The 20,855-nt window shown below is 37.8% G+C and overlaps 1 protein-coding gene across 6 annotated transcripts in view; it reads right to left on the bottom strand.

The window, feature by feature from the left end:
- Positions 1–20,855, bottom strand: part of DNAJC13 (DnaJ heat shock protein family (Hsp40) member C13) — a 122,866-nt gene that overhangs the window by 36,561 nt on the left and 65,450 nt on the right. For all 6 annotated transcript variants that reach the window (XR_011976605.1, XM_072651331.1, XM_072651329.1 and 3 more), the window contains 9 exons: positions 18,255–18,409; positions 17,105–17,306; positions 15,923–16,038; positions 11,727–11,805; positions 9,763–9,898; positions 7,141–7,325; positions 6,297–6,371; positions 5,449–5,568; positions 1,280–1,459 (listed from right to left, as the gene is read on the bottom strand). Coding sequence is in view for 5 of the 6 variants with exons in the window: in XM_072651331.1 (XP_072507432.1) it covers positions 1,280–1,459; positions 5,449–5,568; positions 6,297–6,371; positions 7,141–7,325; positions 9,763–9,898; positions 11,727–11,805; positions 15,923–16,038; positions 17,105–17,306; positions 18,255–18,409 (1,248 nt within the window). In the remaining variant the exon portion in view is untranslated. The remainder of the gene's footprint in view (positions 1–1,279; positions 1,460–5,448; positions 5,569–6,296; positions 6,372–7,140; positions 7,326–9,762; positions 9,899–11,726; positions 11,806–15,922; positions 16,039–17,104; positions 17,307–18,254; positions 18,410–20,855) is intronic.

The following is a 20,855-nucleotide window of genomic DNA, read 5'->3' as shown; positions in this document are numbered from 1 at the left end:
TGGGGTATAGGGTTGGCTATAAATATCTTGAAAACAGTGGGAAGAAAGATGAGAGTGCTATCAACAACTAAAGAGCACAGCAACCCAGTGACATTTGCTATTAGGGAAATAGCTCCACATCTGTCAATAGGTCTTGAAAAGTATCACTGTGTTACTGTATCACAGATACAGTAGTTTATATTTACAACAATGATTCTAAATCAAGAAAACACACTTTTGACATGAGATGAAGCAGAGAGGTGACAGACTCAGGGGAAATTGAGACTTTTTTTTTTTTTGACAAGGCCAGTGTGGGAATTTGTTTTGCTTTATTGTATACGTTTGTAACAGGAGTTTTGTTTTTCTGGTTTTCTCTATGGGGCTGGATGGGGAAAAGGGTAAGGTTGAGTGTGTGTGTGGGAGATGAATGAGGAAGATAGATGGGGGACCTGAAAAGTAAAATTAATAAAACATCAAATATCTCAAAAGATTCAACATTTAACAGGGATACAAATATAGTTTCCTGAAAAAACGCAGCATCCTTTCACAAGGAAAAAATGGAGGAGGCATGGTCTAATAGTAGCTGAAAAAAGCTGTCTGAAAAGAGTCTGGGGGTTTTGGCAGACTATGAGCTCAGTGCCAATAAACAGGGACATAATGCATCCAAAAATGTTAATTCAATCTAGGGAGGCATTAAGAAAGATACAACAGCTCACAGGAATAAGGAGATGATGTATCTCTATACTCTGCTCTCATAAGGCCACATCAATTAAAAAGCATTTATTATCTGAGAACACTTGTAGGAACTGAGGCAGAGTGAAGTGAACAGAATCAGGAGGAGTCACATAGTAACAAAGATACTATAAAGTCAATTTTGAAAAACCTAAGCTCACTGATGAGCCCAGAGACCAATCACAAATCCAGACAACCAAAGATGAAACTCAAGAAGCAGAATGTGACAGACATTTTGGAACATGATCAAAGTGGGAATTTGTTTTCCTTTGCTATGCATATTTGTTATGAGGGTTTTGTTTTTCCACTTTTTAAAATGGGGGAATGGAGACAGAGAAACTGATTTTTGTTCATTGAAAAAAATTAAAAGAAAATAAAAGAACTACTGAATGTAAAAAAGTGCCTAAAATCTTCCTAAAATGTATTCTATCAAAAATTTAACACAAGTTTTTGATTCTGGAATTGCTCAGAAAACATGGCTATCTAATGAATGATCCTATAAGGTTTCCAGAGTTTTACTGTAGTGGTTAGAATACCAATTCAATATTCCAATTACTATGCAAATTACCTGCTGATTTGTCTCTTCATTTTTCTGAATGCCACTCTCTTCTAGAGTGTAATCATAGTTAAACAGATATCCAAGTAAATGCCACAAAATTCCTGCCTGAAATAAGTGGGTCTGTAGCCAGAAATCCACTGCAAATGAACTGACACATTCTACTCCAAGGGATGCCACTCGTGGGATGCTCTGAAAGATCAAGAGCAAAGAAATGAGTAATGAGAAAGTCAAAATTCCTAGGAACCAGCTGGCTTCTGAGAGTTTACTGTTTTCCCCTTTAATTCTGATTTGAATTGTATTGCCATTCATGCCTAACACAGAGGTGATTATAGGGACAAAGGCAGGTTAGCATCAACAAAGACTCAGCAATTTCTGTAGGGACAATGGCCTTAGAAAGACAGCTTCGCTCTTAATCACTTGGGTACTTACGTTTGAAAGCCAAGAGACACCCATAAGCTGGTACAAAGGCTGCCCTTAGAGATACGAGGCTTTACCAAGATTAAAACCTACACTTACACACTCCACACACGAGAGAGCAACTGAACTCATGCTCAGTTTATATCTCTAAATTCTGGGTATAAAAAGTTTTTATTTTCTTTGTAGTCTGGACACAAAGTTACAAATTGGAATACACAAACACCACCATTTACAGACACTGCAGACAAATAGCCTGACTGTAGCAGAAACCAAGTTCTACTACACCAGATCTCTGCCTATGACCTGGGTTTAAACGTTAAATTCGTAGAAACTGAGTTAATTCCTTAAAAAAATTTATTGATTTTTGAGCACTTTTAAAAATTTGAGTTCCAAATTCTTTTCCTCTCTCCCATGCCCTCCTATACCTACTGAGATGCCAAACAATATATCAATTATACATGTGAAATCATGCAAAATAGATTTCCATATTAGCCAATTTTTTTAAAAAAGAAAAATAAAGAGAAAATTATGATTCAACTTGCACTCAGAGTTCATTAGTTCTCTTTTTTCATTATGAGTCCCTTGAAATGGTTTCGGGTTAAATGACCAGAGTAGCCAAATTTTTCACAGGTGGTCATCATTATAATATTATTGCTACTGTGCACAATGACCTCCCGGTTCTTCTCACTTCACTGTGCATCAGTTCACGTCTTGCCATATTTTCCTGAAACCACCCACCTTATCATTTCTTATAGCATAATAGCACTAACTTTTTCAGTCATTTCTGTACAGATGAGCATCCCCTGTATTGCCAATTCTTTTTATCACCACACACACAAAGAAAGAGCTGTTATAAATAATTTTGTTTTCTTTCTTTCTCTTTGATCTCTTTAGGATACAGAACTAGCAGTGATATTGCTGGGTCAAAGGGCATGCACAATTTTATAGTCCTTTGGGAATAGTTCCAAATTGTTCTCCCAGAATGGTTTGGACAAGTTCACAACTCCACCACCTATTTCCCTCTATCCCCTCCAGCATTTGTCACTTCCAGTAAGTGTGAGGTGGTACCACAGAACCATTTTAGTTTACATTTCTCTAATTAATAGTGATTTAAAGCATATTTTTCTTGACTACAGATAGCTTTGATTGTTTCTTCTGATAACTGGCTGTTCAAATCCTTTGACCATTTATCAACTGGGGAATGGCTCTTATTCTTATGAATTTGACGCAGTTCTTTACTCAGTATACATTTGAGAAATGAGGTATTTATCACATAAACTTGTAAACATTTTTAATATTACTTCTTTTGTCAATGGTACCTTTTAAGCAAAATGTAGATTTCCTAATTATCTCTTTTAATTTGATCTACTTTTATTTTTGCTCTTTGTGAGATGCAGACTGCTATCTTTGCCTTTCTTACATCAGTTGAAGCATATTATATTCTCTTCCAGCCTTTTATTTTAACTGTGTGTGTCTTTCTGTTTCAAGTGTGTCTCTTGTAAAAAATAGGTAGTTAGATTCTGGTTTCTAATCCATTATGCTTTTCAAATCTATTTTATGGGTGAGCTCCGCCCATTCACATTATGATAACTGCTTATTTCCCTCTATCCCTTTTTCTTCTATTTCATCCTTTCTCTCTTTTTTTGTCCTGTCCCTCCTCAGAAGTCTATTTTTGCTTCTGATTACTGCCTCCCTTAATTTGTCCTTTTTTATTACCCTCCCCTTCTCCATTCCCCTCTTCCTTTTCCCTTCTATTTTTCCCTACTGGCTAAGTTACATTTCTATATACAGTTATCCCTTCTACATCGTAAGGGTTAGAGGAAGGGGGTCCCTGAGGATCTGGAAAAATCCATGCAAAAGTTTTTAGCCCTCCCTTTGTATCAGAGAAGAAGTCTGAACTTTTTTCTTTCATGGGGTTTTTAGAGTACCTTATTATAAAATTTCCATTAAGCATTTGGTCATAAGCTATATGTAGGTCAATGTTAAATAAAGACACTATAGATATACTTTATGCATTTCTGAGTTCCTAAACTTTTTCCGTGTTTTCTGCTGGCCTTCGTATACCACCTGTGGCTTTCTCAAAACTTCTAAAAGTTCTCATTTAACTTCTTATGCCAACTCACACTATATCAAAACTGTGATGTGGAAAGGAAACTGCACAACCAAGTATGCGTAGATATTCTTCCCTTTCTGAGCCAAATTCAGGAAGTGAGATGCAAGCATTGCCTGCCTCAGTCTGGCCCCTGCCATATTCCCCTCCATTGTAAAGGCTCTTCCTTGCATGTCTCTTGTAAGTGAGAAAATTTTCCTCATTCCACTTTTCCCTTCCCATTCTCCCAGTGCATCCCTTTTTCTCACTCTTTCCTTTTTTTTTTTTTTGAAGATCATTCCAACATAATACCTTCTGTCTACATCTGCCCAAATAATGACAAAGTTCAGTACTAGCCCTGGAGTCAGGCGGACCTAAGTTCAAAAGTCTAAGACACTTATTAGCTATGTGACCCTGAGCAAGTCACTTAACTGCAATTGTTCCTCCCTCCCCCTCCTAATTAAATAATGATAGAGTCCTTAGGAATTATTTGTATTATCTTCCCAAGGAGGAATGTAAACAACTTAATTTTATTGAATCCCTTATGATGACTCTTTCATGTTTACCTTTTTATGCTCTCCTTGAGCCTTCAGTTTGAACTTTATGTTAAAGTTGGGCTCTGCTCACCTAGGGGTGAGGGAGACCTGCCCCAAGCTTTAGGCTGTTTCCAGCTGTTTTTAGAACTAGTCTGGGATGAAGCTTTTGGTGCTTCCAAGGTGGTATGATCCTGGGAGAGGTATGGTCACTTTTCTCTTCCTCTATACTCTGGTCTTTACTCAGGAGGGGGCCTGTGGTCCCCTGCAGCCACAAGTACTAATGGCTCCCTTTGTTCTAGAACTGCTACAAAAGCCCCTATACCCTTGTGACTGACTCCAGCACTCCTCTCTGCCCTGTGAATGGGCAACAGTTGACAATCACCATGAATGGCATCCAGCACCAGCACAGGGTCCCCTATAATTTCTTTCTCATCAGTTGTCCAACCAGTTTACAATCTCTGTGGGCTCCAGACAAATCTCCCTGACCTCTTAAATTTTCTTAGGCTAGAAAAATGGCTCACCCCAATCTTGTGTTGGCTCTTCCACTCCAAAACTTAATTTGAGGCAAGTTTTTTTGGAGGGGAATGTTGGAAGAGTTCAGCTGGGTGCCTGCCCCAACCTGCCATCCTGGCTATGACCACTGGGTTAATTTTTAAAATTATTTTATTTCCTTGTCAATTCTCACAAACAAATAATAGCTCAAACTAGCATCAAACAATATTATTTCTAAAAATCAATAGTGTGTTATTTTAGACATAAACAGAACCTGACAAGAATAGCCAAATGACAAACATCTTGTACCTATCAATGTAACCTACTGACCAATATTCCCTTGCTACTTGAAACATTCCAATCTCAGACACACTCCTGATGAATCTGCCCAGTTTCTATCTACTATGCTCCCCTTTCCTAGGCCTTGGGAAGCTAAGGGTTACTATTTGCCCTACCTGAGTAACTTTAGAGATTGCATATACTTTTGTGGGCTAGTGTTGGAAGGGAATCTAGTGATCACTTCTAAGATTCTATGGAGAAAATGTGCACTTATGAAACAACAACAACAAAACAACCAAAAACTTGTGGAAGCACCTATTCAAACATTACTCCAAAGTAAATAAGTTATATTAAGACAAGCTCACCTTGCCATAATACAGTACTCGACAGAGATCCTTGATGATGCCAGGCATCTCGGTGATCTTCTCTCGGCACTCTTCAAACTGAGCTGCCACGCTGTAACATTTACATATATGCCCACATACCTGAAAGCAGAAACACAAGAAAAGATCTGGTCCTATATATAATCATTTAAAGAAAAAAAAAGAGATAGGAAAATTAGTTCAGAATACTAGCTAATGCTTTGAAGTATGCTTAGTACCTAGTATGTGAAAATCCTTATTAGGTTGCCTATCCCATATATTTGTTTTTGTAAAATTAGAATACATAGTTCAGGCTATCAGTGTAGCAAAAATCTTAAAAGTCTCAGGGTTGTATTTTGTTAGTGTTCATTTATAAATATTTTAAGTTTGTCTGTACAGTTATGTCAACTGATATCATCTGTAAACATCTGAAAAACGTTCACCCTTCTGTTCTTTTCATCCTGGGGAGGAAAGGATAGGCTAACGAATGAATTATGATTTGAATATTTAGCTTCTATACAGAGCATTGAGCTAAAAACATAGTGCTAAAATAATTCATTCTTCAAGAAGTTGCAAATAAATAAGTGTTGCAATAAATAAATAGTGCTCTACAATGTTAATTACTTATTAATAAGCACATACTTTCTTCCCTTGCCATGACCTGACCTCATTTTTGTACTTTATAGACCTTACGGTACCTTCCTTATACTACCCTTTGAAACATTTTCCACATTTTACAGATGAGGAAATAGGGTTGAGCTCAGCTCTTCTATCTTCCAGTACTAAGCTCTACTCTCATAATCCACATGAATGAATAACGAATAGCTTGGAACAAGCTTCTTTGAACCTACCTGCACAGACATATCAGTTGGCTTGCTAGAACGATTCAAGACTGCCACACAACGACTGAATGCTTCTTGTAACACCTATAGAGAAATGAATCAACAGTTAAAAATCTGATCCAGGCTGGGAGCCCCAAATTTTCCAAACAAAACTGTGTAAAAGAATTTTTCATGTTAAACTCCATTAGCTTATATTTTGGTTTCCTATGTCAACAGCAAACTAGCTTTCCCCTCCTTACTGAATCATTTAACATTTCCTATTCAAGAAAAGGGGCAAAAAAAAAAAAGAAAAGAAAAAGACCACAATCCATATAGTCTAATCAATGAAAAAGGGAATTTAAAACATGCCTTTTCATATCAATTACTAAGTAAGATGATTTCTTTCTCTGGATGTTAATTACTAGTTGAATTTCCCTCTCACCAAAATTCCACATAAACTTCTCAAAAGACCCTAAACGAGCCACACAGATGACTCATGAGACCCAGTGCAAACTGCTCTCTGACACTTTATTAGCTTCTGAATCTTCAGAAGATCAATGAGTGTTCACTGATTGGTTGCTGCTAAAAAAGTTTCATCAAAAGTCTTCTAATAGTTTTGTTTCTGCGGAACTTTAATGGATTAAAAACAAAACGGAAGAACAAGATTCACCAGTTACAGTCCCCAGCTGCTTCAACTCTGTATTGAAAAGCATTATAGCTGAGTAGCATTATATTCAGAACCCAAGGTCAAGTATAAAGTAAAATATATTACAAATTAATGGGCCTACAGTACTTATATTTCATGACGTTTTTTATAGAAAAACAAATGCAATCACATCAGGATCTGTTTTGCTGCTAAACACAAAGTCATTACCTCTATTCCATTCTCTCTTCTTAGTTCTTCTGCATTAAGTGCAGAACAATTGACAGTATGGAAAGCCAGCTCTGTGGCAGCAGGGAGAAGTGGTGATTCTTTGGAGAAAAGGAGATCATCTGAAGTTTCCATCGTGATAGTCCTAATCAACATGGGATACCCTGCATATTTGTAAGGCTGCAAATCTGAAACAGCCAAAAGTCAAAAAGAGATTTTTATTGGGGCCTTAAGATGGTTTGGCATCCATGAATACTTAAAGATGTCTAAAAGAACAGTTCTTTAAACATCTCACAGTTCAGTTTTCTTTCTTTCCACACTGATTTTACAGTTATTTTATCTTATCAGTCTACGCAAAGGTACCTATACTAGAAAAGTTATTAGATTTTCTAGCAGAATTTAGCAGTTTTGATCTTGTGAGTTTATCAAACTGCTACCTCTTCAACCTGTAGACATTCTACTTATGCACAGCTGAACAGTAAATTAATGAACAAGGTACTGTGGTCAATATACAACCCGTTAAAGAGTCTGTCCCAACAGCCAAGTTACTGATTTAGGTTCTGTTTAGTCAATCACAAAATGACAGAAGAGCTGAAAAAGATTTTAGATGTGACCTAATCCAGCCAGTATCCAGAGAAGAATTCCCTCTTCATCACCATCAACAAGAGGTTTGCAGACTTTGCCTGAAGTCCCCCAGTGAGAGGGAGAATAGTCTTTTCCAATATGACGCTTCTACTTTGGATTGTTAGAAAGTTTAAGGCCAGTTTTTTCCTTACAATTAGCCTAAATTTGTTTCTCTGCAAATGCTCCTGTTTCTATCCTAGAAGTGAACACTATATTCCAGATGTGGTTTGATCAGGGCAAAAAACCCAGCAGTATTATCCCCTCCCTCTTTGGGAGGCTCATGTGTGCTAAGAAAAGAAGCCTCCCATCATAGCAGGACTTCTGGCTGCCATCATCTAACAGCTGACTTATTCAAGGTTTGCAGTCCAGTCATCCCCCACAGCTTTCTATCCTGTTGTGCCTGGGAACTTAAGTTTCTTGGAAACAAGCACAGAATTTTATGCTCGCAACTATCAAACATTATCCCCTTCAATTGGAGTCGTTGTTCTTGTCTGTGAAAAGCTTCAGATCCCATCCTTCATTCTGCGCACTCATTACCACATCATGTCCCTCCAAGCTTTCTTTCACTGGCAAATGGGTAGAAAATGGGTAGAGAAGAGTATATGGGTCTTCCTCAAAACTACTGATAAAAACACAGAATACCAAAGAGTTGAAAACAGATCACAGAGACAACATGTTAGAGACTTCCACATCATCCAGGGGTTCTTTAATCTAAGATCTGTGGACTTTTTTGTTTGTTTTAAATCTGGTGGATATCAGTATTTCAATAAAATTGGTCTCCTTCGAAATCCTATGCATTTTATTTTATGCATAAAAATATGATGCCCATAGGTTTCATCAGACACTGTCAAAAGGTCCATGGAAAACAAAAACTGCTCTAAGGCAGCAGCCCTCCAGATGGCCAGTTACTAATCTATTAACTCTACTGTCAGCTAGCTTAGTTTGTTCCCTGTTACTCCCAAGCAAACCATGATACCCTTGGTCAGACTGAACATAGCTGCCCCACCCCCCCAACGAACACACCAATCTTCCAAATTTTCTCTCAAACTTTGAGGGGTAGGATTAACCCTGTTTAAGTTTTTCCAGTTGGCCTGCCATCAAAATTCATTTCTGAAAACAATGTAAAAATAAACTCAGATACATGAATGACAGATAATGCTTTGTAAGTATAGTAACTCAGTTTTCCAAGCTCTCCTATCTCTCTCCTATCTCCGAGCTTACACACCAACTCAGGTTAGCTTAACAATATTAACTTATCAAAAACAATTAAAATGAAAGTAGTTTCTAAACAAATTCCTACAAAAGGTAAATATCCCCTATCAAAGTAATTTTATAATTAACAATGATAGACTGTATCACAGTGATGTAAAAATAAGCCATGCTGAAATAAACATTTTAATAATAAAAAAAGAGAAAACCTGTCTTTGGATATCTAAACATTTACTACTTTCTCTATATAAAATATTCAATTATATTTTAACTTTGCACCCTCTTTCAAACATCAAGAAGCATGTTCCACCTTATACTTATATCTAATGTTGCCAAGTCTTTTAGAATTTGCAGTCTAGCTAACCTTCAAGCATCTCCAAACTTTAATCATTTTCTCAATAACTATCCTGCTAAAGACTCCCCCCACTGTCCTTCCAAAAAGGACCTTCCTAATACCTTAGAAATTGTCCACTAATAAAAACAGTTCAAATTTATGTAGCTCTTTAAGATCTGCAAACTGCTCCCCTCAAGACTCCTATTATGATAGGTGGAAAAGGCATCATCCTTATTTTAGAGATTAAAAAAAAAAAACTGTAGTTCTGAGAATTCAGTGACTTGTCTGTAATTACAGTTCCTAAATGTTCGAGAAGGTATTTAAATATGGGTGTCCTGACTCCTAGGTCAGAACTCATTCCATTAGGCTGTACTGTCTCTTTTGTTAACACAGCCAAGGAAGAAAACTCAGGAGAAAGTGGAGTTTAGGCATAAAAGAAACTGATTTGATAGCCTCACCTTCTTTATGCCGATTGAATAAGATGCTCTGTGCTTTTAGAATCAAAATTATATTTTCTGGATCTGGGCCATCAATTACTTTGGATGACTTCGTACATAAGAATTCATATGCTTTATTTACTTTTTCAAACATATCCTGTAAGGAAATAAAGATAAACAGCAAGGTTGTTTCACAAAAGTGGGAAAATAAGAGCCAAAGTTAAACAAAATAGTCTGTGAAAAAATGACCAACTAATCTCATTTTCACTTCATTTGTTAGAGGAAGTTACTGAAAATAAACACGCAGAATATTTTGCAACAAAAATAAAGTTGTTTATTTTCTATGAATACCATTTTGGTTGTTGTTCATTCCTTTTTCAGTTGAGTCTAGACTCTGTGACCCAATTTGGGATTTTCTTGGCAAAGATACTGGAGTGGTTTGCCATTTTCTCCAGTTCATTTTACAGATGAGGAAACTGAGGTAAACAGGATTAAATGACTTGCCTAGGGTCACAATGCTAGTTGAACTCAGGAAGATGAGTCTTCCTGACTCTAGGCCCAGTGCTTTATGTACTGTGTCATCTAGCTTCCTAAGAACACTGGTAAGATAGCATAACAAAAATGCCTTTTAATTACTTAACTCTTCAGCAATAAATTATTCTGCACTGTTACCACAAAAACTCTAAATTTTATAGAAACGTGTTGATGTAATTTTAAAATATTTCAAGTGTAATACAATTATATTTTTTACATAGATAAGTGTAAACTTCTCAAGTAAAAGAGATTTTTATGTTTATGACATGTATATACACAGGAAAGCAGCTTGGCACAGCCAACAGAATGGGTGGCCTCAAAGTCAGGAAGCCAGAGGCACAAGTCACTTGAGCTCTCATTGGCCAAGGAAACTATTAGTCCATAAACTGCAGAGCAGGAGCTAATCTGTAATGGTGGAGAATGCTTCCATGTCAGGAGTTCCCTAGATCAAGTCACAGGAACGTCCGAAGAAGCAAAGAAAATATCTAATGTCATATGTACTCCCTGCTCCCTCTGCCTCAGTCTCAATTTATCTATGTGGCATTAGATATGTGTCATGTATATGTTTATAACTGCTGCTCAAAACCACAGTTAAAAGACATCTAAGTCACTAGCACTATGTATTACAACTAAATGGTAAAGCTACGTGGGGGAATATGTGCAGAAAGGAATGTGATGTAAACACACAAGATACAAGTTTAAAAACAAAATTAAACTTTTAAAACTATTTTCATTAAAGATCTGGACTAGGGTGACAGCAATATGAAAAGAAATGTGAAAGCTTACAAATGAGAACCAATAGAACTTATCAAATGACTGGAAGTTTGATGGAGGAGAAGTCAGATAAGTGGGTCAAGTGAAGTAACACTGGCTCTACTTTTTATTTGAAGCAAGGCTGCTCTCCTCTATGTTTTATAAAAACATTTAGAAAACAAAAAGTAATCTCCAAGTGGCACTGATTTTGTCCAAAAGATACCTTTCCACTGATCCTTTACTAAATTGAGTGCTTACTAATGGAACTGCAGGCTGGCACTGATAGAAAGAAAGCAAACAGAGTCCACAGATTACTACTCTCAAATGATGCCAGGGACTGTTCTAAGTACTTTACAATTTATTATCTCATGCAATACAACAACCATGGAAAGGAGCAGCTATTATTATCCCCATTTTACAGATGGGAAAACGAAGCAAACAGGGAGGGTTCAAGTGACTTGGCTAGGGTCACACAAGTCAGTGTCTGAGGTCACATTTGAACTCAGTTCTTCCCGACTCCAGGGTCCATGCCCTGTGACTCCGATGCCCCCTAGCTGCTGCTCCTAACAGTTGTACGTGAAGATGGGGAATAAGATTAATTGTGTATAAACTATGAACTATGAAATTGCAAGTTCATCTACAACAAGTGTTGAGTGACTGAATCTGGAAACAGCGAGTTCGGCCTCCAGAGCACCTACCCTCCCTTCAGGATTCTTGTCAGGGTGGTATTTCTGGGCCAGTCTGAAGTAGGCTTTCCTGATCTTGCTCTCTTCATGCCTGTAACACAGTGTTTTACAATGTATCAACACATACAAGAATACAACCAGTCACCAACTCTTTGGGCAGAGGATATCTGGGGGAAATGTTTCTTGTTGTTACCATTTCTATAAGGCTACAAAATTGGTCATCAGATTTCAAAAGATTTCCCCTTTGACAGCGTACAATTCTGAGCCTTTGCCTCTACTAAGTACTTCATAAATGGTTTTTCATTCATTCATCAAAGACTGACAAAATAACCTATGTGGCTAAATGAAGGTTACCAGCTTCATGAAAAATTGCTAGCTTCCTACAGAGAAAGGAATTGTGATGGTTAGGAAACATGAACTCCAAAAACTTCAATACTTGTGCAATGAATTTCTAGTTGGCCTCTCCTACCACTCTAAATCATAAGCACACACACACCTTTGTAATTCAGAGAATGGAAGAGAGTAAAAATATTTTTAAAAAGGGGAGAGGGTAATTTAAAAATAAGGACCAGTGTCTTATCTCTAAGCTATAATATACTTTCTACTATTAAGATCAAAAAGTACAATTTACCAGTTATTAAATTACAAAAAGAAAACCAAAAAACACTTCCCTTTTAAGTTATAGAACATTATTACACAAGTAACTATGCTAAGTGCCCAGGTACAAAGCACTAGGGATCCAGAAGAAGGAGCTTGTCTAATAAGGGATATGACCTGTAAAGAAGAATGGGATAGATGTGAAGGACAAGGACTTTGATGAAGGGAGAAACTGCCTTTGGCCACAAGGCCTTCAGGAAGATTTCCCCTTAAAAGAAGGGGTACAACATCCAGCAGTGGGAGACAGAAGAGGAGAGTCTCTTCCAAGGATCAGGCCCAGTAGGGGCATGGGCATGAAAATGAGCAAAAGAACAGAAAACAATTCTGGTTTGGCTGAATCAAAAAAATATGTTTAAAAAAAAAACAACTGCATGCAAAAGCAAAAAAGTAGATGTGAACAACATTTATACTTTATTTGGTAGGAGAAATCAATTAAATGATCAACCAACCGACACTGACTACATGGCCACTATGTACCAGACACTGTGCTAAGGGCTAAGGACTCAGAAAGAGGCAGACGATAGTCCTTACAATTTAACAGGGGTGACAATCTGCAAACAAATGCATACAGAGCAAACTATACACAGGATAAAAAGAAACAGCAGAGAGAAGGCACTAGAACAAAGAGGAGATGGGGAAGGCTTCCTGTAGCTGGGACTTAAAGAAAGCCAGGGAGGTCTGTAGGCAAAGCAGGGAAGGTAGAGCATTCCAGGCATGGAGGACAGCTAGAGAAAACGCACAGAGCTAAGAGATGGAGGGTACAGGCAGAAGGCCAGTGACACGACTGAAGAGTACCAGCACATGTCTAGGAGTAAGGTGCAGAAGGCCTAGAAAGGCAGGAGGGGACTGGGCTATAAGAGGGCTTGGACGTGAGGAGCTGGGTGATGGGGGTAAGGAATGGGGTTTGGATGATGGTTGACAGAAGTTCAGAATCATAGGGACATGAAAGGAAGACCAGGGGTGAGAAGGTTTCTCATTGAATGAAGGGTACCCCTCTTCCCAATGGAGATTGGAGAAAGGGCTGGAAGGTGTCCAGTCAGATCTAGGGACCTGTTTCACTATTTCTCTTCCCTCTGAAAGGTGGAACTGAGGCAGGAAAACGGGTTGGAGGTGGGTATAAGATGACTGAAAAGGTGGAGGGTGGGGTGTGTGTGTGGAGGTCATGTCAAATAGTACATTATATACAATACAGAAAGCAATAGGAAGCCACTAGATTTTACTGAATGGGGTAGGGGAGGGGAGAAGGGGTCAGACAGGGCTATGTGTAAAATGGTCAGATCTAAACCACAGAAACCTAAGTTAAGGAGACCAATCAGCAGACTAATGAAATAGTCTAGGCATGAAGTGATGAGGGCATGGGGCATACTTTCATGGGTGGCTGTGTCAGAGGAGAACAGGAGATGTATACCTAAGTTGTGAGTACATGGCTGGAAAGATGGTGGCACAGTCTGGGGGTTAAGACAGTGAGTTCAAGCTGTGGACATGAGGAGTTTAAGATATCTATGTGACATCTAGTTTCAAATGTCAGACAGGTAGCTGGAGAAGTCTGGAGGTTAGGAGAAATGTTAAGACTGGGTAAGTATAGCATACAGATCATTGAATCTATGGGAGCTCATGAGATCACCAAATGGTGAAGAGAGAAGAGAGACTATGAGATAGACCTGGTGTGACCTGGACCAAGGTCCAGCCAAGGACACTGAGGAGGGGTGAAACAAGTAGGAGGACTGCCAGGATAGAGTGGTGTCATGGGAAGCTAGAAAAGATGGTCTTTACCAGTGTCAAAGTCTGCAAAGAGGTCAAGGGGGATGAGGACTGAGAAAAGGTCATTAGATCTGGTAACTAAAGTTTAATTGAATAATTAGGTCAAAGGCCAGACTTCAGTTAAGAGAGGAAAGGAAGTGGTGGAGGCAGTGACAGTAAATGGCCTTCTCAAGACGTTTAGCTACAAAAGGGAAGAGAGATATGGAAAGTAAACAAGCAGGGAAGGGGAGACATGGGTATGCCTGCAGGTAGCAGAGAAGCAGCAAATAGACAGGAAAGATTAAAGTTTCAGCCAGAGAGGATGATAGAGAGACAAAGAGCTGGAGAAGATGCGATGGAATGGGATCACCTAGGCAGACAGAGGGGCTTGACATGGAAGAGAAGGGCCACGTGTTCATGTCAGATAGACCCAAGGAGGAAATAGCAATCAGGCAATATGTAAAGAGGAGAAAGAAGAGAGAGATGTTGGCAAACGGCCTTCAAGTTTTTCAGTGAAATACGAGGCAAGGGTCTTGAATGAGAAGGTTGGGGGCAGGGGAAGGGAAGGGAAGGGGTTGGGAGGAGCTAAGTGAGGATTGAAGAGGGAACAAAGCCACTGTGTTTAGACAGCGGATTGGGGTAATTAGGTGATGCAGTGCAGAAAGCACCAGCCCTGGAGTCAGGAGAACCTGAGTTCAAATCCAGCCTCAGACCTGTGACATTTAGAAGCTGTGTGACCCTGGGCAAATCACCTGACTGCCTTGAGAAAAAACAAACAAACCAAACAAGACAGCAGATTAATTAGGGGAGTGTAAAAGAATTGCTTTACCATGTTGAGATTACGTAACATAAATTTTTAGGGGACCCTAAAATGACCCAGTCAGCACAGATTAAGAAACTAGGTCTGAAAGTCTATTAATATGCACACTAAAGTCCTCGAGTAGGAGGGCAGAGTTGGGGATGGGTGAAAGACTATGGGCCAAGTACTGAACTCATTGAGAAAAGAAGGGGAGTGTCAGGGAAGTCAGTGGATAATTGATCACAAATTTGATTGGGTGGTAAATATAGACTGAATGAATTTCAAAAGGTGAATGCTTACTGAGTGATGGTAGCAGTCAGCTAATGGGGAGGGAAGAGTCCAACATGGTGTCTGCATCAATAATGCTACTATCAATAGAAATTAATGTTAAAGGAAGCCATTATTAAATTTGGGACATACTCAGACTGAGTTAAGAACAGGACAGCATTCTGCAAATTTAAAACCTCAATAGAAATCTACTATTATCCAGGTAGAGCTATTTTGTAGAAATGTAACTCTAAGGAGATACCAGAAATGGACATTTTGGGTCACTTACATAGGTTGTAACTGAAGACACAGGAGTAGATCAGAGTTCCCCAAAATAAAGGCCAGATTATGTGCACTACTAACATTCTTAATGACTGATCTATCATAAACTCTTCTGGAGCTTAGGCATGTTGCTACTAAATCTCACATTTACAAACTTCAATATAAAAATCTTCATCTCTATAAAGATAAAATTCAAATAAATCCTAATGGTAATAAGGTAAGGTAAGGTAACAAGTAAGGTTATATAAATAAACATTTCTGGCAAGAAATCTCAAGTGTGAAACCATGTTAATAACTTCAGATACAGAGCTACTCTAGGTGGTAAAGTCACATTAAAACAAGAATAATCTGGTTTTGATATAAATGAAGGTGTTTTCGATATTGTTTTACTTTTCAGAAACTATTTACAAAACATTAGTGCTAAGTGAGTTATTAATGACTATAATATTAATTATTAACTTACTGCCCCTGTCCATTAGGAAGGTTAAGCACTTCATAAGCATCATCTATTGACATTATAGGTGGTTTTTTTTCTACTTCCTTCTTCCAGGCATCAAGGGTATCTTTCAGAAGCTTCACCTTGGAAATAAAAAGTTTCATTTTCAAGCTATTAAAATGTGGATGAAACTGTATACCTTGAAAACACATTCATAAAAAAATTTTACTTACACATCTAGTTTGCTCAGTTAGGGAATCATAACTGACCAGTAAAATTATATACTGAGCAGCAAACAGTAAAAGGGAGGGAGAAAGGGAAAAGACAATGGTTCATCTGTTATGAACTGTACTTCTTCAGTTTAAAGAAATGTTAGATTTCACCCCCAAAAAGGAAAAATACCATTATACAGTTAAAGCTCTTAAAATTAAGGAATTTTTAAAAATGTGGTCATTTTTCCACTTTTAATAAAATGTAGGCCAAAGATATTCCTATTAATTGGAGTTGCTTTGATAAAAGGTTTTACTGATGTTAAATTAAATGCAATATTTTAGTGTCCAAATTGATTGTTTTGAAAAAAATCGCTTGTAAGATGCCACATGCTGTTATTCATGTAACAGGATTTGAAATATTTGACTAAATCAATACTCAGTGTGAATATCCAAGGAATCTTGTAAAAACAATCATACAGATGACTATCCTACAGATGATACTTGCAATGCAGTTCAGGGTCACACTCATAAATGAGGTGAGAACAACTCCAGCTCAAGGACTGGGCCTGGCCCAAGCCTGCAGCACAGCAGAAGCAGGTCAGCAAGGACCCTAAAGCCTGTCTTAGTCTGTCCCTCCAGCCCAAGCAGCATTCAAAGTCATCCCTTGTTCAGTCTACGCATTTAGAGAGCTGCCTTAAGGCCAGAACTGCTCAGCTCTCTACGCAAGGGCCCATCCAAATGGTTACAGTGGCTGTTTACCTGCACTATGTATGAAATTATTTCTATATTTATTTTGTCATTACGGTTATAGTCGAGACAACAAATGATATTAAAGGATATAAAGACTCATTTAAAGTGGATCTTGGGACAACTATATTAATGTAACAAAAAAAAAAATTGAACAGTACTGAATTTTTAAGAAGGAGGAAAAATTTTCACACAACTGATTGTCCAAAGGTCATGATTTGAAGAGACATAAGATCATTCATTGACTTACTGGATCTTTAATTGGCCAGTCTGGAAATCGGAGTGTATCACAAAGATGTTTGAGGTAATAAATATTACAAAAGAGTTCATTCTCTAACTGCGGATAGTTGATAACAGGAATAGGACAATACTGATAAAGTGCTCTTGTGTTACTCTGAAGGCGCGGAGTGAAGTCAGCAAGATGAGCAGCAATCTTCTCAATCATGAGACGCCTATAAGTTATATTAATTATTCAAAAATCTAGCAAGATTATTTCCTTAGAGATAAATACATTTGACAACTATCATTAATTACATAGGTCGTTAGACTAAACACACCATCATTCTAAAACATGATTATGAAAGCCAAATCAATACCTGGAACATAATAAACTGTGTTAACCCCCAAGATGCCCTTAAATAGAGATAAATACAATTATCCCTTCCATATTGCAGGGTTTAGGAGCATGGTACCCCCACAGTCTGGAAAATCCACATAAGAATTTTTGTCTCTCCCTTCATACCAAAGAAGTCTGAATTTTTTCGGTCACAAGGTTTGTGTCATCTGCTGGCCTTTGTGTGTCTGTGGCTTTCGCAAAACTCTCAAAAATTCCCATTTAATTTCTTATGCTGATCTGCAATATATCAGAACTGTGATGGGTAAAGTCACGATGTGAAAGGGATCACTACTATAATTTGTGTATCTATGTCTATGTAACAATGAAGTCTATTACAAAAGAAGCAGAATTCCCACAGGCCTCTATGTAGGAAGTCAAAGTTACTAATTTTCTAATACTCTAGCTAAAAATTTCCCCATAATCTATTTCTTTAGGATGTATGAAATATATGTGTGTGTGTATGTGTGTGAGTGTGTGTTTGTCTGCCTGTCTGTGTCTGCCTAAAGGCTACATTGAGCTACCAGTAAATTCACCTGACAGTAATAGTTATACTGGGTCTAAGTAGAAAGTTTATGGTACGGCCGATATGATATCTGGCACATAACACAGCCTAAATAAACAAATGCTTGCTGAGTTTCAACTAATTATTATGGTGATTCTGATCATGTAATCAGTGAAAAAAGCTTATTTTAATATGAAAAAATTAAAGTAGGCATAAAGCACAGTCATAAATTTATGAACCAAAGCACAAGAATAGAAAACAAATGATCAAAGGACAAATTACCTCATTTCACTGCTCCAGATGGCTTCTGGAGTATCAAATTCTCCTAGAAAAATCTCAGAAAATTTTTCTGGTTCATAATTTTCTAAATAGCATACCATTGCTTCAGGGAGGATATGCCCCAGTATACTTCTTTGGACAATATCTTGCCCTTTTGTCTAAGGAAAAAAGAAAAGATTCAACTACATAAGAAACGAATTTGCCTTGAAATCTTTAAACTTAAAAACTTGAAATGAGTATAAAGTTAATAAGCACTTCAAGGTTTGCAAACACTTGACGTATATTACTATTATCTCCTTTGACTCTCTCACAATGACCCTGTGAGGTAGTTATTATCTCACATGAGTAAACTGAGCTTCTGAGGAGGTCCTCACCATGGGACTTGGCTACATAAACAGTCAGTTTAAGTGTCTGAAGCAGAACTTGGGCCTTGCTCTTCCTTGTTCCCCTCCTGGGGCTCTGATGCCTCTACCACACTGTCTCTTTCGAGTACATCATTTGGCTGGAATTAGTTGCCTTTTGAATTTTGCATTTACTAAGAACCATAGAAAAGTTTGCAATGACAATGTGCTTCTCAGTAAATGTCTAAGGAAAGTAACAAATGCAGCAGTCCCAACAGGCCTCCCCCATCAGTTCAGCAGTCCTAGGGAGGCCTTGCTTAGCCCCTGGGAGCTGGCTGGATCTTCCAGAGTTTGCCCTCACTCTCTCAAACCAGCAAGCCTCTAAAAAGTAAGACTGTTGGAGCCTAGGAAGTGCAGCCGGTTTTCAGGAAATGGTAGCTTTAGTATGAAGTTCTCTACTTTCTAAGTAAAATCACACTTTTGTCTTCTACTGATGACACAGCCAAAGTTCATATCCTGCTGTTTTGCTGCCTAAGGGGATGAGGGAAATGATGATGAACCTCAACCATCCATCACACCACTGAGTTTCAAAAGAGGGACACTTGCCGGTCCTAATTTATCGTATTTATAATAGGAGAGGGACTTCAAAACAACTTTCTTGCCTTCATATTAACAATTAGAAAACTTAATAGGAAGCATTTTCTTATAATTTCCATTGATGGACATTTTTTAAAAATGCAAGCAAAAGAGAAAAAAGGTACAAGGAAGGTGCTTATGATCTCTGACTGAATTCAAACACCATATGACTATTCATAAGGCAATGTTCCAATAAAGTTTACAAAATTCAATATTTGTTAGACTTCTAGATGAAAAATTACTTGCCCCCCCCCAAGAAGGTCTTACTACTTTGGCTAAGTTTAGATTTATATCCCAAGAGCTGAAGAATAAGAAAATATTTATGAATGCAATTTTAGGCTAATTCTTAAAACACAAATCTCAAATTCTTGTGTTTGTGTTCCAATGTACACATATTTTAACAAAGAAGAAAACTAAGGGGGTGGGGAAGAGAGACAGAAGGGCAGGGGTTCTCAATGACAGCAATCACTATACAGTGATTGATGGATTCGGCAGGTATCGATGAAGGAGGGTGGGACCTTTTTTCCAAGAGGGCTCCTGTCAAGACTACCCAAGGTGATGCACTTGGGGCTGTCCTTTCTGATTCTACTGCAATTCTCTTACAATCTGACATTCTTTCAAGGAAGCCAGACTGCAATATTGAGTGACACACACTACGCATTGATGAGTCTTTCCTGGCAGCCCCATAGTGATGACAAGTGTTTTAAACTGCCGTGGTTTAGGACTTCAATGATAGTGATCCTATCGATAGTGAAGCGATTTCATGTTGAGAGGAGCTGGGTGATGGGACTAAAGAACAGACTCAAGATGTTAAACATGTCCTTCGAAGGCCCTGGTCTTTGCCTGTCTAGAGGTTGGTACAGTAACTGCCCTTCTGTAGTTAGTGGAGTCTGATTTGGTATCTGATTTTGGATTCAGTCAAAAGGCCGTACCCAAGGGCCTAGAAGTCCACATGTGGCCTAGAGGCTGTAGGTTCTGGTCTGAAACATTAATCTACCTTTTTCATAAATATTTTAGCTGTATTTTAGATTAAGTTGCATACACTTTTAACAGGACACATCTTTATGTCTCCTATTAGGGAGGATGGCAGAAGTACAGGCATTTATTTAATGTCTGTGTGCCAGGCACTGTGCTAAATGCTTTACAAATATTGCATTTGAAATTTATATCTAAATAATTCTAGAAATAAAATAGTCACTAATATTTTGGCTATTGTTTTGCATACTTCCAGATTCCATCTGAATTTATTTGAGATTAAGAGTAAAAATATTTTACGAAATACTTTAGATTTCATTGAAAAATAAACTTATCCAGCAGAGCCAAGAAATACAGAATGAAATAAATGAATCTGGTTAATGAGACATTTGGGTAAGTGAAGCTTTGCCATTTTCAAGCAATTAAAACATTATAAAACATATTTAATACTTTAAGTACACTAAACATTTTAATTCTAATATTAACTCATAATTCATTGAGATCTTAAGAATACCTCCAGATGTGTGGAAATTACTGTAAATAAAAATTTCTAGTCAATATAAAGCAGCATCCAACTTATTTTTTGTTGATATGTTGTACATTCAATGAGTGGGAGGCAAAAAGGAGCTAAACTCAAACCCAAATCAGCTGT

This window comes from Notamacropus eugenii, chromosome 3 (genome assembly GCF_028372415.1).
Source record: "Notamacropus eugenii isolate mMacEug1 chromosome 3, mMacEug1.pri_v2, whole genome shotgun sequence".
In the NCBI taxonomy this organism is placed as follows: domain Eukaryota; kingdom Metazoa; phylum Chordata; class Mammalia; order Diprotodontia; family Macropodidae; genus Notamacropus; species Notamacropus eugenii.
Note: the sequence above shows the minus strand (reverse complement) of the source record. Positions and strands in the feature narration are given on the sequence as shown.